The 21,584-nt window shown below is 52.7% G+C and overlaps 1 protein-coding gene across 3 annotated transcripts in view; it reads right to left on the bottom strand.

The window, feature by feature from the left end:
- The window catches only part of ASTN2 (astrotactin 2), a 360,756-nt gene that overhangs the window by 92,221 nt on the left and 246,951 nt on the right, over positions 1 to 21,584 (bottom strand). For all 3 annotated transcript variants that reach the window (XM_074891653.1, XM_074891654.1, XM_074891655.1), the window contains 2 exons: positions 13,060 to 13,325; positions 913 to 1,046 (listed from right to left, as the gene is read on the bottom strand). In XM_074891653.1, coding sequence (XP_074747754.1) covers positions 913 to 1,046; positions 13,060 to 13,325 — 400 coding nt within the window. The remainder of the gene's footprint in view (positions 1 to 912; positions 1,047 to 13,059; positions 13,326 to 21,584) is intronic.

Consider the following 21,584-nt stretch of genomic DNA (forward strand, 5'->3'; position numbering starts at 1 on the left):
TGGGTCATGCAACCACAACCACACAACGCCAAATATCCCATCTAAAGGGGCCTTCTTCTCCTGGGAGAACTGAGCTTCGGCAGCCCCACAGGAACCAAGGACCAGCTGCCCAGGAGCAACAGAGAAAGGAAGGATCCAGCTTAGCCTTCATGCAGCCCAGTGGGGTTGTCTACAGACGGGGAGGGTCTGGTCTGCATCACCAGCAAGCAAAGGCACGGGACGGGGAGAAGGGGCAGATGTGGCTGTGAATTTACCCAGCTCCAAATGAGCAAGGCTCTGATGAGTGTGAGCGCAAGGCAAAGCAGGGCAGCTGCGCAGGAGCTCCTGCCTGGATCAGGGACCCCGTGGGTAGAGGTGAAGGCAGAGCAGCCTTGTGCTCCTGGCCATGCTAGTGCAAAGGCATCTGCTCTCTTTGCACCAGGGTAAATGACAACACAAAATACAGGGCTATAGAGAGTCTGGCTCCAAACATACAAGCGTGTTTGTTGAACTCAGGATGGGAAATTAATCCTCTATGAGGATATTGGCTCACTAAGAAGGTGTTCTGCTCCTTGTGGCTCTCTGGAGCCAGTCTTCCTGCTTTCTCAGCTAATTCCCCATCAGTTTGCTCCTGATTTGCTCTTGCTCTGACAAGTCACAATGAATTGCACCGTAATTCCATTTCTTTCAGCATTTGAAATCCCATTCTACAAGCCCGTGCTAATCAGGTGATGAAAATCTGTAAGGAAACCTTCCAGGGCCACAGCCGGAGCCAGGATATCCTACAGGCATCAGTCACACAGTGAGGAGTGTTGGACTGCGGCCCCGGGGCTCGAAGGTGAGAGGAAGGAGATGCCCATGGGCTGAGCCTGTGGGAAAGGGGCTGGTGCCAGGGGGCCGTGACCCGTGGGAGGGGCTCACACTGATACATACACAGGCGGAGGGAGAGGGCTGCAGTTCGGGAGTCCGTTCTCATCGAAGGCGTTGAGGTCACACCTGCACCAGTCTTCAATAACATCGCCTTTCCCCGAGCACCAGTATGAGCTCATCAGGGCTCCCTTGAAAGCCTGACATGAGAACAAAAAGCGTGAACATTTGTGCTAAAAGACTCAGTGAAATCCAGCCAGTGGCTTGGCCCCACAGTGTTGAGCATCAGAGGGGCGTGTGCACAGAGCCCTGGGATTGGGAAATATAGGGATGTCCTCCCCAGCTCAGCCACGGACTCTCTGCATGGCCCTGGGCAAGTCCCTTCACCTCCCTGTGCTTTAGCTCCTGCATGTTGAGCGATGCTGGTTCATCCCTGGGTGCTCTTCTGGTGTGGGAATGGGGAGTGTTTGCACAATCCTACAGAGGGGATCTCCTGGGGTGGGGGACTGAGCTGCCTGCAGAAACACACACACAGGCCTGTTTGCGACACTGGAAATCATACATAGGGTACCTCTACACGGCTGCTGTGCACTCTGAAACTCTTCCACGTTCCCATTCCGTGCCTGTTTCTATCCCCACTAAGACTAAAGTAATTCCTACATCCCCAACAACAGAGACCACTTCCATTCTTCTCATAGGTTTGTTATTCATATGAGCTGCCCTCCTGCAAGGAAATTGCTGCTTTATTCATTTGCATAATGAATACTCACAAGCCAAACAGCAGTATATGGAAGAAAAAAATAAAAACCTGTAAAATACTTGCAGGGTGTCCCCAGCCAGGCAGTGTCCCCTCTGCAGGCTGTCCCCAGCATGACCAGGAGCCCTCCTGACCACTCCTAATGATGCCAATGGATCCCCAGAATAACTGCTGTTCGTCTGCTGGGGTCTGAGGCTGAAACACTTTGAATTCCCAAAGCCTTCGGTTCTAACCCCATGGTGTCTTCCCTGGGCTCAACCCGCAGTTCAGGCTACTCAGGGTTGGTCCCCATGCTGCAGGACGGGGCACCCCTCGCTCTGTACCCTGCTGCAGTTCAGACTGCATGGATTTATGGTGGTTTCTCCTGCTATCCTTTGCCTGTTATACCTAACTAAACCTCCAGCTTGGAAGACAGCATCTCTCCCTGCACACATATATGGCCAATATTCAACCCAACCCTGTGAAGCCACAACGCCCTGCTAGAATAATCATAACACGAAAACTTCTTCCACTAAAACAAACCTCTTTGTAATGCTTTTGACCTTTTAAAAGGCACATTTTGGGGTTGAAATGCTTCACGGGTCCTCATCCACGTACAGCAGCCTCGCTGCCAGCCTCCGCGCAGCCCAGCTCACAGCAGCACTATTCCGCCCATTCAAAGTCGCCTGCGGATGCCTGGCCCCGGCGATACCGCCCGAGCTGCCAGGTTACGCCTTAAAGATAAAAACGTGCCCTTTGAGGAGGACAGGGATGGCTCCAGTGGCTGCGGCATTTAGCAGAAAACTCTAGGAAAAGCGCCATCCCGGGGAGGTTTCTGAAAAGAGAAGGTATAAATAGAGCCTGACGTCAGGGCTCCCATTGTCCAGGGTTTTTTTGCTCTCCCCAAACACCCCGAGCACCTTTAACAGGCGCCTCGAGGCTCTCGCGTCTGAAACATTTTCTGCTTCCAGGCATTTATAAAGTGGGACTGTTCCAGAAGGGAAAAAAAAAAAAAAGAAAAAAAGAAAAAAAGAAAAAAAAGAGGAAGGAAAAAACATGTGAAAGAGAGAAAATGTGATATTATTTTACTTTGGTTTTTAGAATGTAATTGAAGCACGGGGCTGGAAAGGGCATCACAAAGTAACTGGTGAGCAGGGAAGACAGAGAGGTGTTTATCTGACACATGGATAAGTGGGTGCAGATACACTTCTGTAGAGAGCAGCATGTCTGTGCAGGATAGAAACAGAAAATGATGCACATAGATGGATGGTGAAGCATGTGCTCTCTGTAGGAAGCAGGACAAGTAGGTATGTTGTGGGTACACACGTGCACAGACATGCACTGTGGGCAAAGACAGATGTTGGGTGACCCCTGGAAGAGCTGCACTGTCACAGCAATGGCACCTCTCTGCTGTCACCCTGTCCCCAGCCCTGACCCCAGAGCTCTGTACACTCCCTCCCTAGTCCCTAACCCGGCTCCTCCCTGCGCATCCCCAGCCCAGGGAAGAAATCCCACTCACACCACCCGTGCCCTTTAGCCAAATCCAATAGCCAATTCCTTCCTTCTATTTTCTTTTTTCTGCTGGTAAGTGCAAGGCTGGATGAGCAATCCCCTCTGCTCTGCCTGCCCAGCCTCGCATACATTTTAATTAGATCCTGCAGGTACCCAGCCGTCATCTGCCTTGTGTCAACCTTCACACAAACGAGGTTAGCTAATCGATGCGTCCTTCAATTGCGCTCATTAAGGCGAGCGCACCTACGCACACTAACTGGGTTACTGAGAGCACGGCTAGCCCTCAGTGCTGGCTGCTGCCTGCCTCCCATCTCCAGGAGCCAGCTGACATCAGGGCCAGGCTGGGGGTGGCCAGGCAACCAGGACTCACCTTCCCTTGCTTTCCAGCAGGATTTTGAGCTAGTGATTTCCAGGATTTTCCCATCAATGCCAGGGAGTGTGTGTTGAAAGGGTGAAGAAGTGGCAAGAGCGAACTCATGGGGGGAAATGGGTAAGATCATGCAGAAAGTGATGAAGCTCCCCACAGGAAGATGTTCACCATCACTTTGGGAGGCTCCACACCCTCTGTGGAGACACCAGCCTGCTCTGCGGGACACACAGTTGCTCCACAGAAAGTTCAGGACAAACGGAGGGTCTCCGTGAGCTTTGAGGACTCTGTGGTCCTCCCAGCCCTGAAGCCAGATACAGCTTTTGCTGTAGTTCACACACAGCCCACTCCCCCTTCCCTCGCCTCCCCCAGATTGCTCCAGGCTCTGGCTGCAGTGGCAGAGGCTGCTCTCAGGCCCTGGCAGAGATCAGCAGTTGAAGTCACCTTTCCTTGCAAAGCTTTAGCCAGCCCAGCCTCAAAGGCACGCTGCAGGCACATGCTCCTCACAGGTGGAAACCACGGGAAAACCTCTCCTTCCCTTTTGCCTTCTGACAGCATAGCCCAGGAGGTACGGGACTGCTCACACAAACCCAGGGGAACAGCAGATGCCACCGAAACCGGGAGCCCAACAGCACAGGAAGATCAAGATCAAAGGCTGCAGCAAAGGTGCTGAGACCTGTCCCATGGGCAGCTGCAGCCTTTGGGAGAGCTGCAGGTGGGAATGCACAAGGACCTCCCTGGTCTGTGATGGCTGAGGACCACCTTTCCCTCCTGCCCGGGAGCAGGCACCTCCACATCTCCTGTCCTTCCCTCCTGCCATGCTCGGAAATGTGCAGCAAACTCTCTCCTCCCTGCCACAAGACACCACGTCCAACAAGAAGACCATCTCCAACATGAATATCTCCACATCGGACGCTTCGCCATGGTGGTCACGCCAAGCTACTGAGCTGGGAAAACTCAACCAGCTCTGCAAGCCGGGGATGGCAGAGTGGCCCCCGACGCGTCGTCCTGCGCTTGCCAACCACTCCCCGGGATCTCAACGCCCCTCTGTGCCCTAAGGCAATTTTATCTTTCATTTAAAAGTATCCAAATTGTATTGTTTCCCTGTGAGTCAGCCCATTTAGTTTATGTCCTTCAGTGCCAGAGGGGAAATTTATGAGATGAGAAACTGGCTCGAAACGTTTATTTTCTAGATGACGAGTCATGCCATTAGATATATAGCATTATGAATCATAGGAACAGCATCTAATTTGCTCTTAAAGGTATAATAGGTCTGACTCCCCACACCCATACACACACATATATTGGATTGATAGTTCCCCCATAGGATGGCTAGTTCATTTGTTTTGACACAAGCAAGACTTACAGGACCATAAAGTCCCATCTTACCATAAGTTAAGCCTATTCATAAAAAAATATTAGGGAAACGAATGATCAGCTAAGCACATTTATCCTACACTCAATTGCATATGGATCTTTCTCCTGTTGTTATTTGTGCTCAGGGGGAGGCCATTTGGCCCCATTTTATAGCTTAGACACTCTGCAACAGAATATAGAAGAACATTTCCTTTGTCCTCTGTCAGACCTGGCTGATGGAGGGAGAAGCATTAAGTTATTTCTGACCGTGGGTTTTCTGTTGACATCCCTGGAGAGGTAAATTGTAGGACATGAAGAAACCTTTCGTATCAGCATTTGCAGGACTCAGCACACACCACAGGGGCTGGTGTTTCCAGACAGGGTACTGGAAAGGACAAGTGTTGGGTGCTTATCTGTGAACATCTGGTCTTCTCCATGGCTGACAGGGATATGAAAATCTGGCTCAATTGTTTCTGAGTCTAGGTGTCTTTGTGGTTGGTATGCACACCTCAGTTTCTGGAAAAATTAAAAAGGAAATACAGGGAGACAAAAAAACCACCACAAATGAGCATGCAGGCTGGACAGAGATGTGCTGGAGATAGTGGAGATGATCTAGAAGCTAGGAATTTGGTACATTTTGGGTTTTGCACTGGTTTCCCTGGTCTTTGTTGGCTTGTTTGTTCTTCTCAATGTAAAAGGAAAGGAAGAAGAGTGGAAGCAGGCTGGGTCATGCCAGCAGACAGGCTCAGTCCCAAGTCCAGGGACACAGCAGTCAAGGGAGACATTCTGTCCCTTCCTATCTGCAGAATGAAGATGGTTCCTGCACATCATCACCACCTTCCCTCGTGGGCAGGCAGGAGGCAGAGGGCTGCCTGGTGAGGTGCAGCCCTGTTCTGCTCACCAGCAAATCCGGTCACCCAGTGATGCCACCCCATACAGTGCCTGACACAACAGGGCCACTGACCGGAGCTCCCACAGACTGCTGTGCTCCAAGCAGTCTGTAGATAGCAACAGCAATAATGACATCAAGGGAAAGAAGACTGTGGGATGCAGGCTCAAGAAGGGGTTTCACAGTCTGAATGGGATGCTACCATGATGACAGGGTGGCTGGAGGAAAAGCTTTCCATGCCAGTGCTGTTCACAGGAGATAAATGCTGTTCCTTAAGTCTAGACATCTCTGGGAGGAGGGGAGGGAAAAAAAATAGAGGGGGAGGAAAACTAAGGATTTCCCAGGCCAGAGACACTTTCCAGGATCATGCAGTTCGCGTCTGAAAGTCTGCTCCAGGTTCACAGCAAAGGAGGATGAAGTTTCCCTACTGCTGTTGGCAGGTGATCTCATCTTGTGCTGCTCACACCCTCCCTGCCTCCGGCTGCCTGTCCCTGGGGAGCAGGATCACCAGCACTTCATCCTGGGAAGGCACATCAGCGGTTTGCCGGAAAGGTCAGGGTGCTGGAAGGGACCCAGGGTGGGCAGCATCCTGGTTTCTGTTATTTATGGGATCTGAGGGAGCAGCAGAGGACACTGTAAAACCTGGCAGCAGGGGAAATAAAAGACTTCACGCTGCAGTGAGAGTCCAGTCCTGGGGAGCCGGCTCCGTTTTCACACCTCGGCTACAAAGCTCCCCATTATAGCACGATCAGGGCGGTTACAATGCGGCTATTCTTCCCCTGGTAACTCGAGTCGGATGTGGGCTAGAGCTGCAGCAGGATGCTCAAGTGCACAAGGAGGAGGACAAGAGCCAATTAGCAGATATTAAAACAAAGCAAAACCAAACAAAAAACCCCGCTCCCCAGACCAAAACAAAAAATTCACCTCAACAATACAAACACTGTCTCCACTCGCCCTGCCTCCCTTTCAGTTTTGGCGATGGAAAAAGAAATCCCTGGCACCGGCCCTCCACTCCTTCAGAGGCTGCTCTATGGAAGCTGCCTATGTGCAGGGAGGATCGTTGTCCTCCAGTGGCTCTGCTATAGGGTGCTATAGGGAGGCCAAAGTGAGCCCATGGCCTTGGGGAGGCCTCTCACCCTGTCCCCATAGCATCCTGCAAAACCTCATCCTCCTCCTGCCAGGCCCAGGCGGGCAGAGGACATCAAGAGAACCAGGCCTGAGATACAGGGCAATGGGAAGGGCCCAGGTATCTGCCCTCCTGAATGGGATTCGAGGAGTACAGCCAAACTCTTCCCTGAGAAATTAGTCCAGATTTGACTTCTCCAGCCTCTGCCTCAATTCCTCTGTCCCTCCCCCTCAGGTTCATGTTTCCCCTAGTCCTGCTCAAGTCTAGGACCAATCTCCTCCAGTCATGTTTCTGGCCTTCACTTACAGAGGTTTGCTTCCCTACAGGCTGAACCGGGATGGCCGCATGGGCAATGTTTACCCAGTGGAGTCAAGGGCTCCTCTCCAAGGCACAATCATGATTTCAAAGCCAGTAGCAGAGCCCAGACAATGCCCGACAAGGCAATCTCCTGCTGCGGGACCACGGGGTCTCAGGGCAACAGTGTTGGGCTCCTGGAGCACCGGATTTCTCAGGTGTGCTCTTTTTCATCTGCCCTGCCCTTTGAGGGCAATGTCAACACCAAAGTGGGGGCGTCACAGCACTAGTGATACATTTAGATACTCCAGCTCATTGCCCAGGGGCTGGAGAGCTGCAACGGTGAGCCCAGACCACACAAACAAGGGTGGACTCCCCACTGCCCTGATGGACAGGCAGCGATGGAGGTATGATGAACGTGTTTCACCCCATTGTGGGCCCTTTAGACCATCTATCCTGGTAATTCAGGGTTGGTAAAAATGCGTAGAAGGGCTCCAAGTACACAGTCAGGGCATGGCTCCATCACACTGTGCCTTAAAACAGTGAGTGAGAGACAACCTTGAACCCCAAGACCTGAACCACCATCAAAACCAGCTACACTTTGCACTTCTGCTGAAATACAGCCATCAGAGCAAGCAAGCAGCAAGGGCATGGAGATCAGCTGGACCCAGGAGGAAAAGCAACACCAGTTTGTGCAGCTCCCTCTGAAACTGCCACCACCACTTTGCCATCATCTGTGCAAGCAGCTAGCCCCCTCCAGGGGGAGGAAGGACACATGCTCCATCATCTTCAGGGCGAGCTGAGAGTAAGAAGTTTGAAGCATGGAGGATGGGACAATGAAAAGGGTGTTTTCCCCTCTCTTTGTCCCAGCTTGCCTTCTGGTCCGTGATAACTCATCTGCCTGTCTGGCTGGGCTCGGGCAGTCTTTGGAGCCAGCGCAGCACTCCCCTGGGACACGAGCATGGCACACTCACTGCCTGCAGCTCCCCTGGTCCTCACTCCCAGCACCCTGGCCAAGGCCACCCTGGAGACATTGAAGTGGTCAGTGGTGGCCATCCTCTGCTCAGCAAGAGATGGCTCCATGGGGCCAGCGGGTGCTCGCAGGCAAGGGGTGGGAAGGAGCGATGGGGAATTTTACTACAACCTCAAGAGCTGCTGTCCCAGGCAGTGACCCAGTGGGGGCTCTGCAGGTGCCCAGCGTGCAGCACTTTTGGCACAAGCACACCGTGGTCCATGCACAGACAGTGAAGCAGCTCTCACCGAGGGACCTGCCAAGGTCCCAGCCACACGCCGGGCTCCTGCCAAGGCCGATGGGGTGGGCAGTGCGGGGACGTGCCCCCCAGCAAGCCTCCACACCGCAGGTTGGGTCATGTGTGCTGCAGGGAGGCCGTGGCTGCAGGCAAATGCTGAGATAACTCAATTTTTGAATTAAATCAAGGTCCTAGGGGTCTTCTAAAAATCCAGGCTCCACATCCATTTGTCTCCTTAAATACAAACAACAGGGGTTTGAGTCCATTTCCCACCAGGAGCGAGATTGATCTCTCCTGCCTCCCTTCTCCGCACCCCCCTCACCACACCACCCTCTAAGCACTTCTGCAGCTGGCGGAGCTGCTCTGCGGGAGCGGCTCTGTGTTTGTTTCGGGTTTCGTGGGGGGGGGGAAAGGAACAGACCACAAGCAGGAGGGACTACACTGCTGAACACATCTGCCTCTTTCTTCCCCACTGCTGGCCACAGCTGCCCTGAGGCTCTGGCCACGCACACGTGCATCTCTGTCAAAGGTGCTCCAGGGTGCACTGAATCTTCCAGGTCTCGGTGCCACGCTCCAGGCTGGTGCTGTCACTGGGAGGGATGGGGGACACAGGGCATCCCTGCTCCTCCTGGTGCCTCTCAGGGTGAGCTGCTTGGCTTGCCTTCCTGCAGCCCAGCCACAGGATATGGAGGTTTGTAGAATATGCAAAGTTGGGGTCTCAGTCTCTCAGCCCGTGCCTCTTGGTGGACTCCAGGGCTATGCTGGGCAGTAAGAAGTATGTTGCCCATCCCATGGGGTGAGGGCAGGCAGCACTGTGTTGAATGTGGAGGAGGAAGGCCACTACAGCCTGGCACTCTGGCTGGGGTGATGTCCAGCTCTCATCTTTCTCGGCTCCAGGATGTTCGCTAGAGGGAAATCAGCCAGGGTCACCACCATGTCTTTCCTCTCTCCCATCACATACACCCAATAGCATCCTGCCCTCGAGGTGTCAGGGGCAATTTGCCACATCGGATAGAAGTTGGGCCTGGTCAGCCACTGACACTGGTGGAGGTTTCTTCCACAGTTCTGTAGTGGAGAATGTCCTCCAGCTTCATCTGGACATGGCAACAGAAGGACCGCTCTGGTGTCTGCGCTGCTGCAGAGCCCAAGTGAAGCAGAAGAGAGATAGGGGCAGACGGCATCAACCAAAACATAATGCAGATTCCAGAAGTCACTGCCAAGGTCATAGCTTCTCTGTCTCTTTACATCCTTTGAACTCATGTCATGAGCATTTAGAGTGAAGAGCAATGGAACTATGGACCTACTTGGACTAATTTAATCTCACCAGCTGGCCAGGACTGGTGGAGAGAGGACTCCAGCACTGCCTCTGTTCTAGCAAGCAGTCCTTACTCTGTGAAACCTTCCACCCACAGCCACATCAGCCATGACAGCTATGAAATAGCCATTCAACAAAGCCCTTCAAAAGGTGCTTAGACTTTCAAGCACAGCGCTGCCAAAGTCCCCAGCCAGGCTGCAGCTATCAGTGACCGTGCAAGTTCTCTGATCAACGCTGTTGAACCACAGGGGGAAACAGAAACACCTCCTAGCAGGGGCTCAATCCATAGTTTTCATTGCATGCAAGAAGGAAAAGAGGGGCCATCAATAACTGGCAGTGCCCTGATACGCTGCTCTTCCCTGCGGCCGGGAGCAAGAGCGATGCTTGAGCAGGACTGGGGAGATAGACCAAGCCCTTGCTGATCACACACAACAGAGAGTTCCCTTAAGTTCACAGCACAAATGTCTCCGGACAAATGCTCCGTGGGCAGCAAAAGGCAAAACCTGACTCCCGGAGCCCTTCTAAATTTCAAGCCCTTGCTTCAAACAAGAAGAAAAGAACAGTTCCCAGTGATGTGGAAATAAAGAGTTTTCCAACTTATTTTGTATGGGCAAAGCAATATATTTTCACCTAATCTCCCTCTTGGAAATGGTCAGTTTTAGCTGAAATCAAACATGCACACATCGAAAAAATCACAAATCAGCCCAAGGCAGACACCCAGCATGGAAACTTAAACCCCAGCACTTAAGAGTCTGGCAAGGTCATCAGCAACCAAGAACACGGCCTTGTACCGTGTGGTAGTTGTAAATTTTAAAAAGTGCATAACTCACTGCACTGAGTCAGATGAAAAGACAAACCTACTGAAAAAACCTACATGTACTGAAGTGGGTAAAATGTCTTTACCTGTGTCTTGCCTCATCTCTGCTGCTACACTTATATGGGAAAATTTTCAGTAAACTTTATAGATGTTAGTATCCACCTTATTTTGACCTTGCTTTCTCTCCGTACACATATATAATTACCTATGTGGACATATATGCAAAGAGAAAGACCTTCATTGTTTACAATTATTATTTTTTTAATACTATGGGGGAATTGGGAACTGCTTGCAGTTCCTGTAAGGTCAGTATTTGCTGTATCAATTCAGTATTGTCCACATGAACGCTCCTCAGAGGTGCAGGACTTGACTCAGTCCAGGCATCTGCAAATCTTGTTTATGCCACAGGCAAACGCCACTCTGCTAGTGCCTGGGATCTCCCCCCAGGCTTCCTACTTGATGCTGAAAAAGGACATTTCATCATCCAGACCGTCCATGAGATGCTCCTGACAGCACCTGCCCTTTGGGAGCCTATCCCAGTGTGCAGAGTGAGGTAGCAGTTCAAGCTGGTGGCTTGCTGGCACACTCACAGTGGACCAGGGCATACTGCTGGGTCTTGGTGACAGGGTGATGCCCTTGTGGTGGTGGTAGCTTTCCACCACCCCTAGACCCCTTTACCTTTCATGGTCACCCTCCCTCTCCACCAACGGGAGAAGGCAAGGGGAAGGCCATGCCCCTGTCCCCATGGGTGTCCCTCATCCCCAAGCTCACAATGCCATGAGAGCATCTTGTGAGAGATGCTCTGGGTGAGCAGGTAGGAGGAGGAGGAGGAGTGAAGCATCGAATGAAGCCCTCTGGAAGATGTCTGGGGCTTCTCTTGTTTGTTGCTTCATTGGGATTTTGTTTATTTGCGTGTTTGTTTGCTGGTTTTCCCGGTGCCTCAGCAGAAAGCACAATGTGGGCTGTCCTCCAGCTGCAGCTGATGGGGCCAGCCCTCTGCAGGAGCCAGGGGAAGGAGGAGGGAAGGAAGGAGGCTGCTGCTGGTGAAACACAGTCTCCAGCTCCCCAGGACAAGGAGGAGCCCCAAGCGAGCCCAGCAGAGCGGGCAGTATCAGCAGGGCTGGGGGGACAGGTGAGAAGGAGGGGACCTTGCAGCCAGGGCCAGAGAGGCAGGGTGGCATTGCCACCTGGGCACAGGGCTAGGAAGGGGAGCTGGCAGTGAGCAGGGTCCATGGAGATCCCCCAGATCCCGCTGGACTCTGCTTACTCTTGCTGTTACCCCTTCCCCACTGGCTGACCTACCTCTTGTACCCCAAAAGGAACATCTTCTTGTGGATTGCTGCTGAGAAGCACATCTTTCTTGCCTGAGGGAAACCAACTTTCCCACTGCTCCCCCTGTACCTGTAATGTCCCAACCCAGCACTGCCTTGGACATGCTGGTACTGGCAGGTCAATGTCCACACAATGGCCTGTGGGAAGGGCAGACATGGGTGGGGAAAGGATGAAGGATGAGAAAATAGCAGGAGAAAGGGAGTTTGAGGAAAATAGCTGGAAAGAGAGAGGAACTGAGGTATGGAAGTCAGGCTCAGCTGCATGGAAGAACCAGGAGGGCTGATAAGATGGGAAAGCAAGAACAAGATCAAGAGGTAGGCAAGGAGAGATGGTTCTCATAAAGCACTTGAGTGCCAGGAGAAGCATGGGGGCTCTTTTGTCAATGGATCTGGGAAGGGGATGAAGTATCACTCCTAGTGGTCACACCTCCAGGTGCTAGGATTGCTTCCCTCTGCATCCCACCCACAGCTGCTGCACACTGGCTCACTCCCGGCATCTTAATCAAGTGCAGGCTCAGTGCTAATAAGTGACTTTAAGCAGGTCTGTCGTTTCTGGACTTGAGACTGGGGTTAGAAGGCTGCGGAGGAGGATGGGGGGCGGCAGCGAACTGAGAAAGTGAGAAATCAGTGTCCATAAGGATTAAGTTCTTGCAGGAGGCAGAGGAGCCCAGCCCCAGGGAAGGGTGACCTCCAGCTCAGCTGGTCCCTCCTGGAGTAACAGTGACCTCCTGTGGCTGCAGGACTGTCCCAAGGGGCCGGTTATTCCTTCCCTCTGCACAGACACTTTGCAAAGCCACACTGGAGCCCTGCAGGGCTCTGGCCACCCCTGGCACAGCTATGGCTGGGATCTCGGAGCCAGGAGGGATAAGACTGATCTGGTGACTGGCTCCTAAGACCCCTCCGCAGGGTACATCCTGCCCACTGGTGTTTGCTGTGGGGGGACACCAGGAATGGCCATGGCCCCGGCTGCTTACGGCATTGCCTTCACCATACTGAAGGCAAGAAGACACGGGTCTGTGAGGGCTGTAGGTGGTGGGCAGCAGGATCTGACAGCTCCATCCCTGACCCTAGTCTGAAGTGTTCCCCACCAAACATAGACACAAAACCACTGTCCTGCTCTGGGGTACCCAACATTTATGCAGAGACTGAGGAAGGCAGACTTGAGAGGGGACTAAGGTGGGATCATAGTGGTCGAGCTGGTCCATCACCGGCTCACTCACCTCCCTGGTATCGTTGTCCTGGATCAAAGCATACAGAGGCACCACTCGGTTGATCTCCAGCAGAACCGGTGTAGGGCTGAGCTGCTCCTTGCCAGGGCGCCGGCACAAATGGCAAGTGGATGGGCAGCGCCCTTTCTCCTCGCAGTGAATCTCCACTCCTGAGATGAGGTGGTCATCAGACAGCATCTGTGCTGTCAGCAGGCCTGAGAGATAGGTGATGAAGGGCATGGATTTCAACTCCTTCTTGTTTCCAAGCTCAGTTGTTTCTGGTTTAGGGAAAGGGAAGAAACCAAACAACATTAAAAAAATTTCAGCACAGTCATCTTCCCAAACCCAAACTTTGCTGCAGTCAGGATAAACGTGACTGCTGAAGGCCAGATGGGAGCAGGAAACCAGAAAGGTCAAGGAGAGAAGGAGAAAAACAGGACTTGCAGGTCACTGCTTGGGAGTGGGTAGAAAGTGTGAGCATTTTCAGACAAGCACTTCTAGAGTGACAGAACTGACCATGTTGTCCTTTTTTATGCAACTTGCATATTCACTTTCTGCACTTCAAAATGAAACAAAACCACCCAAGTGTATCTTCACTGTCAAAGAGAAACCTCTCCACAGGGACCAGGTCAAAGAGCTGAGTGCCCTCACCCCCACCCAACGCCAGCCCTCTCTAGTCCCTGTTGTCCTTAGCTTTCTCTTTTGGGTGACACATTATCCAGGGCATGGGATGGACCCAAAGGAGGCTGCAGAGACTACACTGTGAGATGTAGTCATCACCCCCTCTTGACAGAGGGGCTAAGCAGGTTCCGGAACAAACTCACCGTACAGGGAACAGATGGAAGCGTTACCAAAACCAAACTGTCAACACTTGGCTTTCAGGAAATATTCAGTCCTTTAAAACCCATTGTGAAACTTCCTTGTGGTCTTAACCACAAGGCCATAAACCCGGAGAGCCTTACTTTGTTCTGCCTTCGTCCAAATGCTCACTAAGACAAGGGAAGTATTGCACCTGGTGATACCCAGAGCAAAGGAGACAGGACTCCCATCTTTGTCCTGTACACTTGTATTTAAACTCCTTATCTATAAACACTCCTCTTGGGTTGATCCAAGAAGTAAGGCCCAACTTCCATAACCTGGTGATAGACCTACAGAAGAAAAGCCTTTCTCCACCCTGTGCCCAAACGAGGCTCCCAACACCATGAGCTGGATGGCTGTTGCCTCCAGCAACAACTTCCCAGTCCCAAGAAGGAGCTGTAGAAGAAGGAGGATTGTCTCAATGCTTGCAGTGACATGCAGCTGATCTGGCAAGGCACTAGTCAATTAGAAATACAAGTAAACACAGTATTCATTCATGACTCCCGAAGCCCCTCAGGCTAGGGACAGCCCTTCCCTGCTGTCTGGCTGTCAGGGAACACTTCTGTGTGTAGGATCAAAGCTGTCACAGAAAGAACGAGCAAATTCCAACCAACCCATCTTTCAGTGTAATAAAAGGAGGGCAGTTGCTAAGATAAATTAAAACACGGCTGTGAGGAGATACCTCAACATCTAGGGAGACAGTGGTGTACACAGACATGGAAAATGAGAGTTGGAGAAATAATTTTCTAGAAGAGCAGCTCCAGGCAACTTCAAGTCTCATAAGGGAAAACCATGAAGCCATGATAAACTGTGTGGCTCAGAAAGAGGGAAGCTACAGGTGATACCATGAGCCTCTTCTCGCTTCTGGATAAGAGTAACGTATTTTTTTTTAACATCACTACTAAATTACATGTAGAAGAGAAAGAAGATGACAATGCCACTTCCAGGCTGCACCAGAGCTGAAGCAGTGATTTCAGAGATCCTCCATGGGGAAGGAAGCTTTGGAGCCACGCTTTAAGGGACAACATGAACACAGAGCTGAAGAGAAAGTGGAATCAGTTATCTCATGATTGGCAATAGGATATCAAACCTTCCTTCCGGAATCAGTGGCTTTATAGCTAAGAATTAGAGACCACTAGCATCAAATGTCTGGATGTGTCCTTAACACAGGCTATGGCTTAGCCTAAGCTTAGCTAAGGCTTGTCTGGAGATGCGGCGCACAGTTCAAGCCTTTCTAAAAGGCTTCCTGAAAATTATTGTTCAAATCGCTTATATAGGCTTCCCCCAACACCTGGAAGACCTGGAGACAGCCCAGGCTGGATGGGCAGCACGGTCCAGCTGCTAGAGCACCGCTCTGGGAATGCCTTGTTGGAGGCTCTGTTCCAAGCCGTCTGCTCTGTGCTTCTCCCCCCGTGTCACCCACCCTGTCCGCGTTGAAGCACAGGGCACACGATGCATGGGCACACAGTGCTTGTGGGCTCAGGTGCTCTTCGAGTACAAACAAGCAGTAAGGAGTGGGATGAATAAGCAGGAAGAGAAACCTCCCTTGGTCCTCCTCAGTTACGGTCTGTGTTTGCAAGAAGCAAGCCGAGGCAAGTAAGGAGCAAAATAAACCTCTGAGTAAGAATTTTGGTCTGCAGGACAGTGCTAACTCCAGTCTTCCTGCATTGCCCCATGCTGAGGGACCCCCCCAAATGATGCAGATGTAAGAGCTTAGATTCAAGTGTTTGCATGAGCTGCCCCATCCAGGAATATAGATAGAGCTCCACGCAGTGGTGTTCCAACAGACATGTCACCATGGGGAAGGAAATGACACGGCTTCCCTGCAAATGGTGGGCTAGACATGGAGAGCCGTCCCTCAGCATCCACCCTGACAACACAGCCCTTTTAGCAAGCAAAGAAAATGAACATGAGCTCATCCAACATATCCTGCACCACCCGCCGCCTCCTTCGTCTGTCGCTCCCAGGAAAGGGCACTGTATCTGGGGGTGGTGGAGGTGGCGGTTTCAAGAGTTCTCCAAAGGGACTGACATGAAAGTGAGGGTTCCTCCTTCCTCCTGAAGGAAACCCAGATGGAGCAAAGCCCTTTCAGGAGCAGCAGTCATCAAATGGAGCTGCAGAGGGAAAAGCGTAGAGGTCTGCAAATAAAGTAGGGTAGAAAACTGTGTGAATAGCGCAGCTCCCCTTCCATAGCAGCCATGCACTCAGCAACAGATTAACCATGAAGCCTACTCATGGGAGAGTTGTCAGCAGAGCAAACTTCACAGGTAAGGTAGAAAGGGCTGTCTGCATTTAATCTGCGTTATAACAGTTGAACTCCAGACACTTTGGGGAAAAGGATCGCTTTGCAGACTGGCTTCCTGGGGATGTAAGGGGTTACTGTAGCCGAGCTTACTGGTTCAGCCTGCTGGGAAGGTATCCACAGTGCTCCCTTGTACCGAAAAGGTTCTGGGTACAACTCCAAAAGAGGAAAGTGAAATAGGACGTGGCTCAGCAAAGGGAGACGGGCTTCACTGCCAAATGGCCAGCTCTCATCCAGACAAGCACTTGGAAGTCATCAGCACTGGATAGCAATTCCTGGTAGCTTTTGTGGAACGAGCTTTGGGGGCTTAATTACAGTCCTAACAAAATAATCACCCCATTTCTGCTATTAAATCCTGAGAGTGCCAGCTGCACAACCTGCTTGTGAGCCAGCTCCTCCAGAGCAGGGAGAGGCCATGAGGAGGAACTGCTGCTCCTCATCTGCTTGCTCAGGGGGTGGAAAGCATCAGCTTCAGGTGCCTCATCCCTAGAAAGCTGGTGATTTCCTTGACAGAGACTGTGCTTCCTTCTCTTTGCACCCACATCATCCACCACTCACGGCTTCTCACAGAGGAGTTATTCAGATCTGGGAGGTATCTTCCCCCAAAACACACTCCTTTATTCCTGGACCTGCCATTGCAACTGTAGCCAAGGGAGAAGTGATCAGGGTCCCTCTATCTCCCTCTCTCCTATGTCTGAGCTGAGTTTCGGTCGTCTGCTCAGCTGCACACAAGAAGGGGGCTCAGGGGCCAGCCCGCTCTCCCCACAGCAAACCCAACAGTGAACTGGAGAAACCCTGCATGTTCCTGGAGGCTCGGTCTGGCTTTTATTACCTAGTTGTTCGTCAGTGCCGAGGCCCAGCTGACTCGCTGCTTCTTGAACAAAAATAGGGGCGGCCCAACCCTATTCCTGATGAAGTCAAAGGAAGTTTTTGCTGTTGGATTGGAGAGAATCAGAACCAGACCCTGCAACATACCATTGCAATGCCATCTCCAGCTGCCAGTGAAGCCAACAGAAACCCTCCTGTTGTCTTCACTGCAAGCCAGGTCCAGTCCAAAGTAAATCCAGCTTTAGCATTCAGGTCCACATTGCACAAACCCCATGACTGGACAACCTCCCAGGGCACTCAGATTGCTCTTGCAAAGCCTCTGCTTCGCTCCTAGTGAAGGGTTTTGCAGGTGACTGCTACTAGGGTGCTCCAAAGGCCCCGTTCTGGCAGGAGGATGAGGCTTGGCTGCAGGGGCTGCAGCACGGCAGCAGCGAGGAGAGAGGGTTTCCTTATCAGCCCTTGCATCTGAACATGCTTTCGCTAATGCTGCTGGCAACTCAGTTGAATCCTGGCAACATCTGTTTGGAAGCACAGCGCCGCGGATGTGGTTAGACGCATCACGGCAACTTGTGGGAGTTATTAGTTTGTTTGTTTGTCTGAAATATGTATTTAAAAAAAAAAAACCAACAACACAACAAAACAAATAAAATAACAGCCTTCCGCCAAGCGTCAAGCCTTGCGTAAGAAAGGGAGGATGAGCAGCGCAGAGTGTGCAGAGGTACCGCTTGCCTGCTGGGGTGCCTGGCTCTGTCTCTGTGCTCCACCAGGATTTAATAACCCCGCAGTACGAGGTGACTGCCTGCACAGCGTGAAGGGGTCCCTGCTTGGGATGTACCAGTTGCAGATGTGGGGAAGTGCTTCCAGCGTTACCGGCAGCACCTCCTAGTGCTTGGACAAGAGGGAAGCACGATAACACCCCTACTATAACAATAACAAAAGCATAATTACCTAATTCTTTTGTATTGGAGTGCTGTTTTGTCTTGACAGCTCCCAGGAGATGATGGGTTTGCTAGTGGTCCAGCATTTTATACAGCACCTCTTCCAAAAGATCCCAAGTCATTCCAAAACTGGGAATCACTCCACTTACCACAAGAATGCAGCCACATTAGGGGTAGGATGTGGTAGCTCTTCAACAGCAGAAATGCTTGGAACAAGGAGAGGAGAAGGCTCTCCAGATGAAGCCGTAGAGGGAACGTCAGAAACAGACCCAGGTAGGGATTCCTCCAGGCTCAGCAGGTTAACCCCACCGACACCGATGTGCTGCTTGGCTGGGCCTGATTTAGGACCTGGGTTTTGCACTTCATGCAAGGAAGAGGTAATTCTGGTCCACCTCCCCTTTACACCATCCTCCGGCTGGACAGACTAGTGCCACCATGGGCAGGGCAGTGGGGATTTACGGCCAATACACATCTGCTGGCACATGCTGCCTGTTTATTACTTGGTGGAGTATTACCCCATTTGTTGGCAAATCCATCGAAAGAGAGTTAGAAAGAAAATCAATAGTTGTGTTTGCCTGGGAATTTCTCTTGCAGTGAGATATTGTCAGTGCGGTAACCAACAGGTCCATGAAGAGCCTGGACAGATTTAATGCCGCGCGCTGTTAGTGACGGGCAAACTCAGCCTGGGGCTGCGAGGAAGGTGTGGGCGCGATGTCCAGGGGAGCCAGCAGTGCTCCTCTGTCACACGCATCTGCGTGTGCAAGAAGCACGGTGCCAGCCCCGGCTGCTGCCCAGGAAACACCGTCCCGGCTGTGGCTCAGGCCGGCGGTGCCGGCAACACCGTGTCGCCCGCGCTCACACCTGGGCTGGGGCGAGGGAGGGAACCCTGGGAACCGCCACCCGACTTTTGGGGAATGCAGCCATCCCGTGGCACGGCATCCCGCGTGGAAGCCTGGGTGAAGGCACGACTAGAGCCTGCCCGAGAGGGAGAGGCAGCACACGAGTGCACACACCAGGAGCGGGGACGCTGGGGCTTGCAACAACCAGGGGCGCGCACCCGTGGGACGCCTCCACCGAGCCCCCCCGAGCAGCCGGAGGGGCGGCGTGGGGTGGCGAGGGGCAGCGTGGGGCTGGCCACGGCGGGGCCGCGGGGCAGTTGTGGCCACGGCGGTCCGTGAGGACCTGCTGCCCTCTCGTGGCATCGCGGGAGGATGGCTCTCGGGCTGGAGATCCCGCCACTGCTCGCTCTGTCGCTGTCACCCCACGGCCCCCTCCGCCGGGACCTCCGGGGCATCATCCTACAGGGAGCCCCCCGCCTCGGAAAGACGAGCCTGGCAACCCAAATACGTAACATCCCTGAGTGCCAACACGGGGTAATCTCCTGAACATGACGGTTTGTGACCGCTTTTTTCCCCCCATTATGTTTGGAGACCCCCACCCTGCCAGCTGCCTGCTGCCTCTGTCCCCCCAGCAGCATCCCGCTGAAAACCCCCCTCTCCCTCCTGATGCTCTGCCCGCTGCTGCGAGCCCACTAATCTAACTCAATTAAACACAGACCCTGCGGACTCTCAGTGCCCCAATGCCCGACTGGAAGGAGCGGGCAGAGCCTCACCGCAGTGCTCGTGGCTCAGCCGCACCGTGACCCCCACCTGCCCACGGCAGCCCCGCAGCCCTGGGGCTGATCCCAAAGGTACTGGCTGGGAGAATCTCGAGACAGACCATCTCCTCTGCCCGCAGGTTGGACAGGCAGGCTCTGTGCTAACCTCAGCGTCAGATGAGACATTTACAGACTTTCAAGCCTGTGGTATTAAGAAAATATTTTAGAGACCACTGATAAACCTCTATAAAAGGGGACAGCGCAGGCATCACCAGTGAGCTTGCTTTATCAAAGAACTAGCTCTGCAGAGCCCTGCACAGTCCCCACTGCCACCCCGCTGCCTGCACTGCCTCCCAGGAAGAGCAGTAGAAGCCCTGCCCTATTCATCCGACCTCTGGCAGCATCTCAGTGCTCATGCCCCTGCCTCCGAGCCACTTCAGGCCGGCAAGGGTAGCTCCAGGACCCCCTGCCAGGGGGTCAGGGTGACCAGGGTCCCGGGCTGAACAGCCTCCCCATCCTTCCTTGTCATGGCACATACTCTGACATGGTAGGTAACACCATTGGCTTATCGTATCACCTCTAACCAAATCCAGAGTCCTTTGTTTTCTCCCCAGGATGCATTAAAAGCTTATTTCCTTATTCCTACCATTATTTTTTTCCTCACATTGTTCATTTTTCAGGTATCGGCACCCTCACAAAATCCACCAGACCACTCTGCTTCAGTGCTTACGTCCACTTTTATTCACTGGAAAATTGGACTAGATGATCTTCAAGGTCCTTTCCAACCTAGATGAAAATACATCAGGGGCTGAAAGAGCGTTTCCCTGGTGATGTCAGGAATCAGGATTGAACCCCTTGTCCCCTCCCTGGGCACAGCAATACCCCCAGAAAACTGCTGGTGCTTGCAGGAGGTCCCACTGAGGTTCGCTGCTCAGGGCCTGAAGCACAGCATGAAACAGGAGACCGTAAATCTCACGCATTTTCTTTTGCAACCCTGGTCAGGCTTTGCATCTGCTCTCTCTGCCTTTGAGTGCATATGCTGCCCACGTTGCTGATCCCTGCTGCTCCCGATTGCTGCGTGGATATCGGTGCCTTCCAACTGAACTATTCTATTCTATTTTATTCTCTTCTATTCTATATAAAAAAAGTAGAAAAAATACCAAAAACAGATGGTGGCAAGAACTGCTGCATTATGCTAGTGCTTTCTTAGTGCTGGTTGGTAGCTGCTGGCGCAGGTGAGCAAGCAGCACTGGAAATGTGCTGCAGCTTTTGCTGAAAGGTCTGGGCACAACCCCACAGCTGCCAGCACGGTGCCGGCTGCGCCGCACTCCGGAGAAGCCACGCACAGGGTTTACGGGAAATGGTTAAACTGCAGGCTCATCTCATCTCCTCCCCAGGCAGCTAACTCCTCTGAGCCTCCGGTCCTCCACCTGCACATCAGCACGTGAGCAGGGCTGACTGCAGGATACTGCCTGCATGCTGCTGGCACCAGCGGTGCTGCTGGTACCAGCGGTGCTGCTGGTGGTGGCACTGGAGCAGTGACACGGCTGGTGGGTGAAGGACACGGCTCCCCTGGACCCGCCTGCCCAGGCCTGGGCTTCTCCCTGCTCCCACAAAGGAAGCCCCAAGCCCTGACATTTCCTGATCTGCTGTGCAGCGCCACGGGGTCACAGTAAAACTGGTCTCTCAGCCATCTGTCAAGCAGTCTCATGATGGCTGAGTGAAAGCCGAGCTGGAAGGGGATCTGTGTTATTGACGGCCCTTGCACCAGCACGACCCCATGAAACACCAGGGCAGAGCAGAGCCACGGTCCAGTGGCTAAAGCCCTGCCTCCGGCTGCTGCTGCCAGCCAGCAGGCAGCGTGCGAGTCCGTTGGAGGGGCGGAGAGGTCAGAAATAAAGGTTGGAGGGACGAGGTGGAGGAGGGAAGAGGCAGGAGGGAAATGACTGATTCTATGATTAATGACTCCGCTCATTAGCCCAGCGCGGGTGTAACGGAGATGACATCCTTCACT

Source organism: Strix uralensis, chromosome 21 (assembly GCF_047716275.1).
Source record: "Strix uralensis isolate ZFMK-TIS-50842 chromosome 21, bStrUra1, whole genome shotgun sequence".
NCBI lineage: Eukaryota > Metazoa > Chordata > Aves > Strigiformes > Strigidae > Strix > Strix uralensis.